Raw genomic sequence first — 16584 nt, 5'->3', positions numbered from 1 at the left:
AATACACTGAGTTTATTAATTTCTACGAGTGGATTTCATTTTGACTGAGACCTACGCTATGAACCCTGAACCAGAAGACCCTGTCGCCAGCGACAGCGACGCTCATCCAACCCTGGCGTCGACCAGAATAACAATGTATAGGCTATAATTTATGACGATCTGTGACAAACTAAATTTCAAGCGGGTGAAGCCGCGGGCAATACTACATATTTCATACTAGCTTTTTGCCCGCGACTTCTTCTGCGATGAAGTGGAAAATGGTTCTAATAGAATTAAAATATTCTAAGAAAATTAATTTTGTTAAATGATTATATTTTTTGATATAAAATCTACAAATTATTGTTTAAATATTTGAATACTTACAAAATTATGAGATCTTTCTAAAACAAAATTAAAACACTACACCTGCCGCAGATTTCTTTGCAAACAATGTTTTTTTGTTTTTCCTTCAGGTGCTAAAATCACCAGGCTATTGTGTGCGCATACTCTGGAGTATTCCACATACAACTGGTCGTCGGAGAAGCATAGATTTCCATTAAGTCTACTTCCGCTACCATATGAACTCCGCTAAAACTCGTGAGGGCGCCAACACTTACTCGTACTTTTGTATTGAAAATTAGTATGAGCAGCTGCGCACGCGGTTGCCCGTTGCAGGCTCTATGCAACCACACTATTTTAAACCGTGGTCCATAAGCATGAGATGGGAAACTGCACTCTATTGAATTCTCTTGAATTTGATGGTGTTAGGGGAATCCTAAGAATGAATACAGACTTTCCAATAGAATCTCCTCATCAATATTGCGAAATTGCGAGTTGCAATGCAATGTTACGTTTTCACTTGTTATTTTATTGTTATCTGACCTTGATTTTTCAAACACGTGTCAAAATAAAAAAAATAATTTAAATCAAAAGTACTAAGGAATATTTCATTGATATCAACTTAGAAACAAGCACAGATCACAGAAACTAAAGGGAAATGTGACAAGGGACAAAATGGAACATATTGCTTGTGAAAGCAATGATGACAGTAGCGACGTCATTATGTAAACAGTTTATATTGCTTGCATAGTACTAAAGATTATTCGAACGTTGAATACTGATACCGCAGTGGATAATGAGCACATAATTTGATTTCTTTGTGTGTGTGAATTTCTAATACGACACTGAGTTTCGAACTCAGCGCATTAATTAGCATCTCTCTATATTTCTATGGAACCAAGTTATCTCCAAAATAACATTCCACACCTTTTTAACCTAGTCAGGTAATAATTTTAATAAAATACGAAGCACGTCATCTATCAATAGGATATATGTATATTTTAGAAGTTAATAAATTATGCATAAAATATAAACACTTAAGAAGTTTAGTTAAATCGTAGAATTTCTGAAAAACAAGTACTAAAATCGTACTGAAAAAAAAAGTATTAATAATATGTTATCTAATTTATTTATTAAACGTCGAATTTTATCAAAGATTTTGGACTAAAGTTTTTGAAAATATTTATAGCCTACATAGAAAAAAATTAGGATTCTAAATCGTGAAAGAATTTTTTTTCGGAGCCTATTGCCTCCAAACAAACAAAGAAACAATTAAATCTTTCCTCTTTTATTAGTATAGATTTAACAACAAAGCTTCCCTCTCGAAACAAAACGCTTCTTTTTCTTCTTCACGAAACAAAACTCAAAGCGGATAAATAAATAAACAAATCTTTGGACAATTTCACAGCGCCATCTAGTCCAAAAGTAGGCAACCAATATGCTTGTGTTAAGGGTGCTAGCATAATGGATATACTTTTTTATAATTTATTTATTAAATTAAATACATGGTCCCTACATATTATACATAGTTACACCCAGATCCGTCAAAGAAATTAAAATTCATCATTTCAATTTCTGCTCGGCCGGCCGACTCGAAACAGCCTCTCGGCATAGTATCAAATGCATTTGGTCGCCGTACAAATCACCGCTTCACGACACGAACGCACGTAAACGTCACGGCGGGAAAAATGACACAGGTCCTGCCTTGACGGGCGCTCGCGCCATACTAATCGATGTCGGCTTGCGTATTGTAATTTATACTGATATTCACATCAATATTTTGACAAAGTGGTTACTAATATTTAAACAATAACTGTAGAAATCTATTCTACAATGAATATTCTTTATTTTGGGATACTTTTATTGCAGTTATTGCTGTGTTTTTAAACCAAAAACCACGATCAAAATGTGACGTTAATCTTCAAATTTGCCAAATTATTTTTAGATTTTACTCAATAATGGTAATGAAATTCAAGAATCTATTTCATTAATGGACTACAAGAATATATGTCCGATGATTACTATATATTTTTAAGCTTATTATATGAGCATAAATAATAGATACAGGACTTTGAAAATGAGTCTGCGGCAATTTTTCCGTAAAATGGTTGTGGGAGATGGGGCACTGTGAATTAAGCAAAAGAGTTTTAGTAAATCCGTTTCATTAATGGTCAACACCAAGGATTGACCTATCTTTCGCAGTTATTAAATAATCTCTGGGTGTTGCTTAAGATAGTAATTCATGCTTCCAAAATCTTAGAAATTCGCACGAAAATGTAAAATGGCTCTTAATGGGATTACATCCCCGTATCTCCAATATAGTGAGATGTCGCTCACCATCAACCCTCAACGAAGCCGTAAACCTCGCCGTATCCGAAGAACGGATACAACAGACTCTATACAAAAAACCTGTTCCCGACCAAAGACCCAACAACAACAACAATAATCGATTCACGAAACCCCGTCAGAATTTCAACAACCAACAACAAAGTTCTCAATCTCAATCTCAACCTCAACCTTCGGGTTCCAACTCCACTGTCGTATGTCGATACTGCAAAGCCCCAGGGCACACTATCGACGTCTGTCGAAAACGAGAATACAATAACAGAATGAGGGGTCAAAGGCCTCCATTCAACACCCCAAATCCTCAGTTCCGTAGGGTCAACTTCAACCAGGACCAACAGGAGGACGACGAGGGTCATGACGAAGTTGACTTCAATCCCTCAGAAAATTTAAACGAGTAGTGGACTCCCGGCGGTGTCCCGCGAGTCCAAAACGCAAACCAACCCTGATTCCAAATGAAAAGACACCCACTGTATCCACTGCATCCACTGTATCCACCGTATCCACTGTATCCGCCAAACCAAAGGCGACCGCTGTATCCACTGCATCCACTGTATCCACTGTATCCGCCGAACCAAAGGCGACCGCTGTATCCACTGTATCCGCCGAACCAAAGGCGACCGCTGTATCCACTGTATCCGCCAAACCAAAGGCGACCACTGTATCCACTGCATCCACTGTATCCGCCAAACCAAAGGCGACCACTGCATCCACTGCATCCACTGTATCCGCCAAACCAAAGGCGACCCCTGTATCCACTGCATCAAAGTCAACCACCGTACCAAATGCAAAATCTACTACACCCAAGCGCAGGCCTTCCCTGACGACTTCGCCAACTGGAAAAAACACACAAATTTACGAAATATCATTTGATCCCTCAATCAAATCGTTACCACACGTTGTAATCAACACAGCCGCTTCTGAAATGCCACTGTCGCTTTTAATTGACACAGGTTCTTCAATAAGCCTACTCAAAAAGTCGTGTATCAAACCTCAAACTCCGCTGAACGAGGAAAAGCTCAAACTTAAGGGCTTTAACTCTGCTGACGAATCCGTCCCAACGTTGGGCTCACTTAATTTGGCGTTATACATAAAAGACAAACCCAAAGTTTCCATCAAACACAAATTCCACGTAGTGGGAGACATTGATTTCCCCTACGACGGCATCGTGGGTAACGACCTCCTTAACCAATTCAATGGCAGCATCGACTTCACGCGCGAAGCCCTGAAGCTTGGAAAACATATCCTGAAGTTATTCTTTACGGATCCTTATTACACCGTTCCAGCACGCTCAGAGAAAGTAATAGAGTGTTCAGTTTCTAATCCTGACCTTAAAGAAGGTGTCATTCTAGATCAGCATATATCCCAGAACCTACTAATATCAAACTGCTTAGTAAAAGTCAAGGAAAATGATAAAATTAACATAACAGTCGCCAATACTTCAGAACAGCCGATAAATATCAAAACAAATCTCAATCTTCACCTGGAACCTCTTCATACCTCTGCGTATCCTGTCCATACTAGTAGACAGACGACATCCAAACGAACTGAAGAAACTAACCCGACTCAATCCTCTGAACCTGCAATTCCTACTACAACTACTCCTGACCCTACACCTTCTACAAGTAAAAACATTCCCGCCGAATCGAATCCTGAAATGCAAGAAAACTTACCTCCTCAGCCGCTCCTAGATGCTCCCGATCCATCACCTGGAAATCAAGATACTTTACCTCAGCTCATCCCAACGCCTGACTCTCCCCTGCAAGATCCTGAAACACTTAACCTAAGTCCCAACTTACCTTCCAGTCCAGAACACGTAGCCCTCGGTGATGATTACTCCAAATTCCTGAAAGAAATCAATAATAAAAACAGAAATTATAACACAAAGGTGTTAGAACATAATCAATCCCTTCTGAAATCTCATGCCAAAATCCTACTAGTCCCTACGTCCATCGATTTAGACGAATCGAATGCCTATATCTCCGAAATTCTTGAACAAGCTACAGACCCCAAAGAAATACTGTATTCAGAAAAACAACTATACTCATTCGAGAGAATCCCTGACATTAATAATAAATCAATTTATCTCATCTATCCGAAAGTAAATCACTTTGACGAGTGTACTTACCCAGAAATATTCCAAACATTGAAAACTGTAAGAAACCACTTATTAGAATCAACAGATGACGTAATCGAAATCGCATTACCCGACTTTAAAAATCCATTCCAAAAACATTCTTTTGCTAAAATATACAACATCATTGTCTACCTTTTCCACGACACTAATATTACAGTAAATATCTACCACAACAATATAATTCATCCAAGCCTTAGTGAGATAAAGAAAATCCTAAGAGAAAATCACGACCTCCCGATTGCTGGCCATTTGGGTTGCAATCGAATGCTAAGCCGAATCCAAGAACGCTATTACTGGAAAGGAATGAAAAGCGACGTAGAATCATATATTAAAAACTGCACTTCCTGTCAGGAAAACAAAGCCCTAAGACGAACTAACAAGGCGCCCATGCAGATAACCACCACTTCTACTAGCCCTTTTCAAAGAATAGCCCTGGACATTGTAGGTCCACTTCCCGAATCAGGTCCCGCAAAACTTAAATATATTCTAACAATACAGGATGATCTAACCAAATTCTCAGTAGCTTATCCTTTACGTAGTGTCTCTTCCGAAGAAACAACCGACTGTCTGGTCCACTTCATTTCCCTATTCGGCATCCCAGTTTCAATTCTTACTGACCAAGGCACAAACTTTACCGCTGACCTCTTTAAAAAGACCTGTTCTTTCCTCAAAATAAAACAGATATGGTCCACTCCGTACCACCCACAAACTCAAGGAGCTCTGGAAAGAAGTCATTCGACGCTTAAAGAATATCTGAAGTCTTACGTTAACGAGAACCAAGATGATTGGCCCCGTTACGTTTACACGGCTATCCTAGCTTACAATTCAGCCATTCATAGTACCACGAACTTCACCCCTTACGAACTACTGTTTGGGCACAAGGCCTTTATTCCCGATTCCATTTACAGTCAAGACCTCACTACTTATCCCGACTACGTCCGGATGCTCCAACACCGACTTAAATTATCCTGGGAACGGGCTGTTGAAAACATTGAAAAATCCAAAGAAAGATCCAAAGGCTACTACGATAGCAGGACTCGTCCCGTTAAATACAAAGTGGGAGACTTTGTATATTTGAAAAATCATGTAAGACTGCGTAAAGCACTTTCACCTATATGGAAAGGTCCATACAAGGTTATTGCTGTTCACAACAACAATACCCTCACTCTTTTAATCAATAGACGTCACGTCAAACATCACTGCGACGAGGTGAAATTAGCTGGCGTCTTTCCCAGTTCTCCTTAGTTAAGTAATATAGGTTAGTTATCGTTAGTTATCACTAGACGTTAGAACTTACTTTTAATTTGTTTATTTTCAGCGTGTCGGCTACGGCTACGCCAAGTTTCATAACACCGATACCCACAAGTTCGGGCATCTATTTTGATTATATTGGAAAAGCCAAAATCATTAGTGGAAATTTAAGGATACTGATTCCATTAGATATTTCATATATAAGGCCGCATATACAAAATATTAATCAGGAACTGGATAAGGTCAAATTCATTTGCGAAAAAATAAAACCGCTAGATAATTCCGAGTGCTTTAACATCCTTCAACCTTTTGCAATCCGTTTTAAAGATATAATCAAAGATTATTCTTCAATAACTCATTTAATAGACAGTAGAGTAAAACGTAGCGCATGGATCCCCGGAATAGGCTCCCTTATGAAGCAGATCTTCGGTACTCTGGACGAAGATGATGCTATCAAATACGATGCGGCTATAAAACATGTACAAAACAACCAAAAGAGATTAGCTTCATTAATGAAAGACCACATATTAGTCACTACATCTGTATTATCCGCTTATAATGAAACATTAAGTAAAATCAAGGTTAACGAAGATAATCTCAGTGCAGCTATCAACAAGCTCTCAGCCAAACTTATAAATATCTCTGATACTACCAATAGTCTATTAATAACTTCTGAAATAAATGAAATTTTCACCAATTTAGAATCATCTTTGCTTACCTTATCGTTTCAGATCGAAGACATAATCAATGCAATCTTATTTAGTAATGTTAACGTCATTCATCCGTCAGTAATAACTCCGCAACAACTTTATAGAGAGCTTGCCGATAACTACCGACACTTACCCAGTGATTTGGAACTTGCCGTAGACTTAGATATAAGTTTGATTCATGTTATTTTAAATCTTAGTAATTTAGTTAGCTATTATGTTAGTAATAAGATAATGTTTGTACTACAAGTGCCCCTAGTAGGTCCACGCCAGTTTTACTTGTATAATAATATACCGTTACCAACTCCTCATAACTTAACAAGACCAGACTCATTCAGCGTTGTAATACCTAGCCATAAGTATATCCTTATAACAAAGGACAAACTACACTACAATAACTTGGATTCCCTCGAAAAGTGCAAACATACCAATAAACAAAACTATATCTGTGAATCAGTGAATGTGTTCCCAACCAGTGAAAACCCCAATTGTGAAAGTGAACTATTATCTAAAGTAATAACAAAACTACCTAATCAGTGTCGAACGGAATTCATCCGTGGTAATTTGGACGTTTGGAAACCACTCCGGAATAATAAGTGGATATTTGTTCAATCCACCTTGAGTAAATTGTCAATAGATTGTTCAAATTCCGAAACGTTAGAAACTAATATTATAGGAACCGGAATCATAGAAATTCCAACATCTTGTAAAGCTTATTGTAAAGATACCCAATTGATACCAAAAAATAATGTATTAAATATAACTTTACCTTCATCTAACTTAGACTTTAATTTGATTAATGACAGTTGTTGTAATATCCGTAAATTCAAGGAAATGGCTGATGGTGTACCCAACATCAAGTTAAAAGATCTCGATCTGAATAAAGTAAATTTTGGAAAATACACTAATGATAAAATTTTAACCGAATTAAATAAAGTTATTCAAGAACCACATATCATTAAATACGGGGCACACTATTCGTCGTTTATCCTATTCCTAATCATAATTGTAATAATTGTAATAGTCTATAAGTATAATAATTTTACTAAAATAAAAACAGGCAGCATTCACGATGTCGAACAAACCGAACTCGCGATTACTCGTACCGCTCCTAAAGCAGAATCTAAATCCGAACAGAACCCGGGAACCTCATTCCCCAAAATTCGCAGGAACCTTTAGATAAATTTACTTAAACCCATAAACTTAGGAGATTAACCCCTAAGTTTATTCTTGATGGGGGGAGGTGTTACATCCCTCTGATGTACATAAAACCCCTGATGCCCAGAAAATCCTGCGGCATCAGCATTTTTGCCCGAGTTGGCTCGCCCGCTTCACGGGCTCGCCAGTTCTTCGCTACCACTCGTGCGTGACGGCTGCCTCTTTCAAATCCAATCATTGTATTTTATTTTAGCCAGAATAATTAGCCTTTTTTTAAAAAGACTCTATCAAAGCCCGGCCTAACAGTTCGCAACATCACAAATACATAATTATTTACTCTTCAATGTTGGTTGCTCTTATAGACAATATTTATGACTTTAAATGTTATAAATAATTAAATTATGTTTATAGTATTTTATGAAAAACAAACTTTATGTATATAAAAATTATGTTCTTTACATTTATGATTATTTAAATTATGGTATTGAAAATTAGAGAAAGTTATTATTATGCCTAAGAAACCATTATGCATTTAGAATACTATGCATATCAAAGTTTATGCGAAAAAACTTTATGCAAATACTGTTATGCCAAACTAAATTATGATGAAAAATGTTATGCGTCTGAGAGGGCACCCTTTAGCAGTGGGCCATAGGTGGTCTTAATTGGAAAATGGTTGCTTCGTGTGTTTTTAAATTCTATTGAAGTGTGAAATGGTTTGGATTGAAGACTCTTATCCTTAATTCTTGACTTCCAATATACGGAAATGGAAAACAATTTGTGGAAAGAACATAAATATATCACTCGGTGGTCTTCAGCCACTGCCAGGGATCTCCAAACAAGTCGCCCGACCAGTCGATGTCCCACGGGATGTTGCAATTCGGCAGTAACGGTGCACGGGTGCGTCGACCGCACTTGACTTGCACTTTTTTAATCAGTACGATTTCTTAAAATCAAACTGTTCTTTTGGTTTTTTTTTTCTTCATTTATGGCTTCTGGCTGTTGAACGTTCAGCCAGTGACAAGTAATTCATACGAGTATCGTTTTTCAGGTTAATACAGGACCTCTTGGATGTTAATAGATCTTCTTCTTGTCGTGTCGCCAACAAAACCTTAGATGAATTTATTGAATAGAGTATTAGGCACAAACTTGACCTTCACTAGTTGGGTTTTTAATGGCGGTCAAGCTGTAGATCCTGGCTACATAGGAGTTGCAGCGGTTGGTAACGAGAGGTAGGATAATCCCGTAAATAAATAAATAAATAAATAAAATAAATAAAGCGGCCGCCTGCGACTTTGTATGCGTGGATCCCGTTTTACCCCCTTAGGAGTTGAATTTTGCAAAATCCCGTCTTAGTGAGCACCGGCGTTCTAAAAGGAACCCCCATGCATTATGCATTTGTAGTTTCTGAGATTTCCTGATGAGTGAGTGAGCTTTTTGTAGATATAGTGGTTTCAGAGAATTTTGTCATTATTTTTTTGGACTTGCCATGGGCTAGCCCAAGTGTGTGGAAATTGAAGTCATAGTATCCCTTGCTTGCTACTGTAAATACCATTATGCGTAAAGTTATGGCATCTGCCGCTGTTGAAATAGATCTTGCAACAAAAATGTAGGTTTAGTCTGATGTTAGCACTTGCAAAATATTGCCAAAAGATCGGATATTTTCGTCTTAAAACCGGTCAAGCATAACGGAGTTAGAAATAGTTTGATTGCAATATATTGCATTGTATCCACTATTGCAATACACTTATTGAAAATGCTCTTAATACATTGCAAAATGCAGTTTCCATGATGTAACAGTTACATTATAACTATAGCTGTTTTGTAGTCGTATGTAACGGCAATTTTATTGTTGCGTGTGTTACGTCACGCCTAGCCTCCATGGTCTGGTGGTTGAGTTGGACTGTCGATGGTTCGACTCCCACGTAGAGCAGTCAAAGGCGAAAAACTGATTGTTTTTTTCGTATCTACTAAGCTTAAGGTTAATCAATATTGTAGTTTGCAAACAGTTTTAAGTTTATATTTCAAATATCTAGTTTATGTTTTAATCTGTTTTATACCTAGGTAGAGTAAAGTAATTAGTTTTATGTGTACACAATAAATTCTTATGATTACTTATTTGTTATGTCTCTATAATTTATTAACTTACTTCATTAAATTTACTACTGTAAAGCTTATATTGATCATTGATCATTAAGATAGAGACGTGTGCAATATACAAGACTCGTATTTTATGGCTACTAGTACACATCGATTTACCTAAACGATGTTTAGCATCCATATGAAATACCTAGATGAGTAAGTATTGAATTACTTACTATCATCAACATTTGGTAAGCACGCTCTACCCTATCATTACTATGTCAATCAAAGGTGTTTCCCAAATAGTCAACTGATTAATTCTCACTTTTTAATTACCCGATTTCACGGCAGATAGGCAAAGGTAAACGCACCAGAATACTTGAACTTCGAGGCCCTATCTGCAAATCGATTTGACTATATTCGACTCTACCTGTTTCGTTCTCATCAGAAGGTGAGTGAGAGAGATGGATTGATTTAAAAATACGGGAACGGTTTCGAGTGGAACCTCTGTCGCAATATTTTGGGAGTTAACGGTCAGGACCGGGAGCATCGACCGGGCGTTCGAAGTTTGAATCGAAATTGGAACTCAGTCGAAGTGAGCCCACGTCTGCTGAGGGTCGTGTCGCGCCGGCATGTGCCCGCAGCGGAGCTGGATAGAGATGTGACCTGTAAGTGCTGTGTTGTGTCGCGTTTGTCCTTTTATAGTGCGGTTCTTATGAAATGCGTATGTTACTGAAGGTAGTCGCGTTGACGGAGTTTAGGTACATTGAAAGCAAAAAAATAACTTTTTTTTATTAAAGTGCTACTTTTTGATAAATTATTTGCAATTTGAGAAATAGCATTTTTAACCTTGTTTATAGCTAACACTGTTGTTGCGGGGTAATATCTAATTTAAAAACTATTTAATAGCTTTTCCCAGATCCCCTAACAAACGCGATAAAAATATCAATTGACCCATACCTAGAATCGAACCCGGAACCCGGCGCCTCTGCCGGCTGCATTACGGAGTCGTAGCTTTAAGCCTCTTTAAATGACAATTGAATACCTAGTTCAATTATGTTAAGAATAAAAAAATTGTGGCTAGAATTAATTACTAATCTTTTGCTTCATTCTCTCACCTTCACTCTTAATAATGGAAATCCCAAAGAACAGGAAAGTCTTATTAAACTATCATAAGACTCGAAACAATTTGCCACATTATGCATCTTATTTCACCTGGATACAGTTCAAAATACGCCATTGTTTCAAACAATGACGTTGACATCCCGATGACACGCCTGCCGACTTCAAATGGCCTATTGATGGGCAATAGAATATCAAATACGCATCAGGAGCGCCTGCACCTTTATGATCGGGCTTTGATCTGGCTTGAATGAATGGTTTTGAATAAGATTCGACGTTACTTACCGTTGACATCAGAAATATAAATTCATGTCTATACAGGGTGAAATTTCCCTCGTTCGTTCGTTCGTTTTAGCCAAATGACGTCCACTGCTGGACAAAGGCCTCTCCCAAGATATAGCTCGAAGAATTGCTAAAATCAAGTGGCAGTGGGCGGGGCACATAGCTCGTAGAGACGATGGTCGTTGGGGCAGAAAAGTTCTCGAGTGACGACCACGGGCTGGAAGTGTAGCGTGGGCAGGCCTCCTACTAGGTGGACCGAAGATCTGGCAAAGGTCGCCGAAAGAGCCTGGATGCGGGCTGCGTAGGACCGTTCATTGTGGCCCTATTACATCGAAATTAGATGCCAAAGTGCTCAATGTCTGTGCAAGGTTATAATTATTGCAATTTTAACTCATTGGATCTGTCTCATATTTAAATAAATAAATAAATAAGGGAAATGTATCATGAGTAGAGTCTTATTTTAAAAGTATGAATTTTCCCCCTATAACTACATATGTAGACAGCCTGTCGTGGTTAAACAGTTATGGTCTCTCTCTTATTATAAATCTCAACCTTCAGTTGTTCAGTAAGTCTTCAGTGTTAGTTATAGTACATAAGCCAACTTATATCTTACTAGCTTTCCGCCCACGGCTTCGCCCGCGTGGAATTTTGTCTGTCACAGAAATTTTTTATCGCGCGCGTCCCTGTTTCAAAAACCGGGAAAAAAACTATCCTATGTCCTTTCCTGGGACTCAAACTATCTCTATTCCAAATTTCATCAAAATCGGTTCAGTGGTTTAGGCGTGAAAGAGAGAGAGACAGACAGACATACAGACAGACAGACAGAGTTACGAGTACTTTCGCAATTATGTATAATATTAGTATAGACTAGTATAGAAGTATAGATTTACAGAGCTCGATTTTCGTCAATAACTCATTTTCACACCTCTGTAATGTACCCACCTAAGCAAACTGATTATTACCCATTTATAAATAGGTAAACAGTACACGACACGCCTCCGAAAGAGTGTAAAGGTTATCGCGATTTGTAACATACGTCTATAAAAGTTGCTGTCAAATCTTTGTATTGTAGCTCTACTGGCCCTGTCTATCATGATCGTGCTTTGCCAAAACACTTGGAAAGCGCAAGTGAAAGTTGTGGACTTGTGCCACAAGATTGAAGGTCACGACATGCCGGAATAGAACGCGCAATTTACAGTTTGGAAATATTTTAGGCAAAGCTAATGATGTAAGAACAAAGACAAAGTTAAGACAAAAACGCGCCAAGCAACGACATTTTAGGATCTGCCCCTCTAGAAAAAGTTCCCATCGTAAAGTTTTCATCCCGAAATTGCTTCGTTCGGCGCTTTTTCTGTAACATCTCGATATGCTACTTTGTCTAGCATAGACCCTCTGTTTTCAAGTAACTAGCAATATTATGTATTAAAAGTACCTATCTATAATGTGTAATGTAAGCTCGCGTGTGTCACTAATAGAGTCGGATTCACATCTCTCGCGTGTGCTGTGGCACGTTCCGCGTGACACGACGTCAAAATATTCATAAATAATATATTCCTGCACTCTTTTAAAATATCCCAATTTAAAATGACTTCTTCCGACTTAAATTCAAATCTAAACGGTTTTTTCAGTCATTTGTAAATGGGACAGTATAGGTATTTTGAAATTCTTCTTCTTCCTCAGTCCGGCCCTCACTGATGAGGATCGCGACCACAGCTGATAGTGTTCCTCCACAGACTGCGGTCATAAGCTGAGTGGACCGCACGATGCAAACTTTTGAAATTCAGTAGACTTTTTTTCGGATGGTCTGTCGCTGGTAGCCTGGAGCTTATGATTTTATGACATTGGATTTGTTGGCTTAGGAACTCTACCACAACCGTATTAAAACATGGTTTGAAAGATCATTTTAAATGACCTCTAAATTAAAATCGCAAAATAGATGTTAATGACTCATAAACAAACGAAGCATGGGCGTAGACAAACATTTAAAGAGCGAGTTAGTCTGTTTGTACACACAAAAAACGAATTCTTTTGTCGTGGCGTCGGATAATGCAGCCATTTGCGTAACAATGTGCTGAGAATGTGGTCATTAGAATGGTCAAGAATGAATTGGAATACTTTCGCTGTATTTTTGTAGTTTTGTTTTATTTTGGATTAAAGATAGACCAACAATGAAGACTGGAATGGGATCTGTCTTTGATAACTAAATAAAATTACCTACAAAATTAACTAATTTTAACTTACCTTTTCACAGTCAAAAACTAGGTACTTTTAGGTAGGCAGTCAGTTCACAGATCAAACAGTTCGTTACAACCAAAGTGGCCAAAAAGTTTACCTTATTTTCATGTAGTTACAAAACAAAACCTTATTTCAATTGTAACAACAAGACCTAAACTTCCTTTTTAACATTTTTGAAGTCGGCTACTAAGTAAAAAATATTTAAGTAATTAAGTTTAAGCACAGATAATATAATACTAGTTAGGTAGTTATATTATTGGATGCAGCCTTGCATGTTCTGCGTGTACGCAGCAGTCACGTAAATCTATTGAATTCTATTGAATGTTAGTCAAACTTAGCATCAAATTATTATCGAACTAATCGATACTGTATCACTAAAATTACGCGTACAGTAAGATCATTCTACTAATATTTATCGTCGTGACACGGTTCTTCTTAATTAAGTAGGCGTGACTTGGTTTCTTTTGGATTATTCATTTTCTTATTCATTTAATTTAACTAACACTGTGGCGGCTTATGTAACTACGTGGAATTAAGGATATTTTTGGCCTTAAAAATAAAACAATCCAAGCACAAAATTGATGGGATGAGAGACTGAGAGTTAACTCTTCTCTTTCTCTTTATCAGACTCTATTAACCAAAATGTAGAGTCGTCAATACAACTTTTGTGTGACCAAATACTTTAAAATAAAATTATACAGTGTGTCCGGGCATGTAGTGATCAAACTTTAAAGGCGTAATCTATGGACAATTTTATCGATGAAAATACTTCAAATTTGGGGCCTGTCCCATTTCTCGAAAATTTACATCGATTTAAGTTTTTAATTTTTAGTTTACACCTCTTCTTTAAAAAACAAGTGAAAAAGTGGGTAGCTTAACATTAATAGGCAAATATTTCATATCATGCGATAGCCAATAAAATTATCTATTAGTAGAAGAAGAAAACAGACACAAGTTTCATACATTTTATGGGAGTAAGAATGGATTTAATTCGAAAAATACATGACTTTTATCACTTCTTTTTCAGTTATTTTCCAACACAAGAAAAACCAGGTCGTTAAGGTATGTTTTATTTGCATTGTATTATTAGTATTTGAGCTATTCTACAAAACGAATGTAAATTTATTAGTCTATGTCTATTAGTTTCGACATAATTGTTGAACAAAGATACCCCTTCCCAGCGGTTTCCATAGCGCACGCGACATGCGAAAATGCACTGCCTGAAAGAATCACACAACCTATTCCGATTACTATGGAAACCGCTGGGAAGGGGTATCTTTGTTCAACGATTACGTCGAAACTAATAGACGTAGACTAATAAATTTACATTCGTTTTGTAGAATAGCTCAAATACTAAAAATACAATCCAAATAAAACATACCTTAACGACCTGGTTTTTCTTGTGTTGGAAAATAACTGAAAAAGAAGTTAAAAAAGTAACTAATGTATTTTTCTAATTCAATCCATTCTTACTCCCATAAAATGTATGAAACTTGTGTCTGCTTTCTTCTTCTACTAATAGATAATTTTATTGGCTATCGCATGATACAAAATATTTGCCTATTAATGTTAGGCTACCCACGCTTTCACTTGTTTTTGAAAGAAGAGTTGTAAACTAAAAATTAAAAACTTAAATCGATGTAATTTTTCGAGAAATGGGTCAGGCCCCAAATTGGAAGTATTTTCATCGATAAAATTGTCCATAGATTACGCCTTTAAAGTTTGATCACTACATGCCCGGACACACTGTATAACTTGCGTATGACAAAACGAGGGAACCAGTTTTAAAAGTCACATGGCGGTGGTTAGTTAATAGAATTACAAAACTTTGAACAATACTTTATAAAGTCGAAAACTGGTATTGCCAGTGCTTTATATTTTAAAATAAGCACCTACTATTAAGTAGTGGAAACAAAAGAACGGTACCGCGGAACCTGAAAAATGCAAATTACCTCCAAAACATTTTTATTAAAGTTTAAATTCTAGTGAAGGTTAAGGTTTTTATTACCAGTTACATTTTGCGGAAATACATTTATTATGAACTTCTTTTCTTGTTGACCATAATAAAATGTTTGTTAATTTAATGCAATTTGTGACCCTGAGCTGACCTGCTGCTCTGTGTACAAAACCTTTTTAAAATGACAAAGAAACTAGGTACAATTCTTTCAATTTGAGCTTTAGACCTTGCTCAATTTGTACTTAAGTGGAGTCGGCCCTCGCCAGCAAGTCAACCTACCGAACAAAAGAATTAGGTAAAAGACGAATTTCCGAGTAATTTATGAACTTTGTTTCCAATGCATAGTCAAAATCAAATGGATTTTAGCAGAAGTAAGTTTTTCTGTGACGAAAAGAATCCTATTGAAATTCATATATTTCTTTCCAGTTAACTCAAAATGGCAACCACAGTGCTCCAGCCAGAAGAATGTCGGAAGCACGAGCCCAAACCAGACCTGGAGCCACGTGTGACCGACGAGGAGCGCCTCCACATCCTCGAGGGAAAGGAGAGGGAGACAGGGGACCTCCCACCAGAACTGAGGGAGAGGGCTAGAGTGGAACTGAGAGAGGAAACGGCGCTTAGGGAACAGGCCCTGACGCAGATGAGGCATTTCATTGACAAACATCCTGCTATCAAGAAATGTAGGACTGGTAAGTTGTGTTATTCATAAATACCTATTAAAAGTCTTTGACTCTACTGAGGAAGTATGACCCTCTCAATGTACCAGAGACAGAGGATTTGGCTGATTTGGCCTACATTACCTTCGCGGGTAGATAGAGGAGGCCTGATGTTGGGGACGGATTTAGGAGCCTAATGCCCATTTTCACCATCAATCCCTATGTTTTAAGTGACCCCTAACTTTAAGTAACACATAACAGGCATTTTGTTTTCATAGGGGTCACTTAAAATTTAGAGATTAATGCTGAAAGCGGGCCATATACTCCCATAATTGT

The 16584-nt window shown here is 37.4% G+C and overlaps 1 protein-coding gene across 2 annotated transcripts in view; it reads left to right on the top strand.

Annotated features, from left to right (window-relative positions):
* LOC135082891 (retinaldehyde-binding protein 1-like) overlaps window positions 1-16584 on the top strand; it is a 41813-nt gene that overhangs the window by 15665 nt on the left and 9564 nt on the right. Inside the window, exons 1-2 of one of the 2 annotated variants that reach the window (XM_063977655.1) lie at window positions 10588-10664; window positions 16019-16281. In XM_063977655.1, coding sequence (XP_063833725.1) covers window positions 16029-16281 — 253 coding nt within the window. In that variant the 5' untranslated portion in view covers window positions 10588-10664; window positions 16019-16028. Of the gene's footprint in view, window positions 1-10587; window positions 10665-16018; window positions 16282-16584 lie in introns of those variants that run through there. The other variant, XM_063977654.1, reaches the window with a different exon arrangement.

The sequence above is a fragment of the Ostrinia nubilalis genome, chromosome 22 (assembly GCF_963855985.1).
Source record: "Ostrinia nubilalis chromosome 22, ilOstNubi1.1, whole genome shotgun sequence".
NCBI classification, from domain to species: domain Eukaryota; kingdom Metazoa; phylum Arthropoda; class Insecta; order Lepidoptera; family Crambidae; genus Ostrinia; species Ostrinia nubilalis.
Note: the sequence above shows the minus strand (reverse complement) of the source record. Positions and strands in the feature narration are given on the sequence as shown.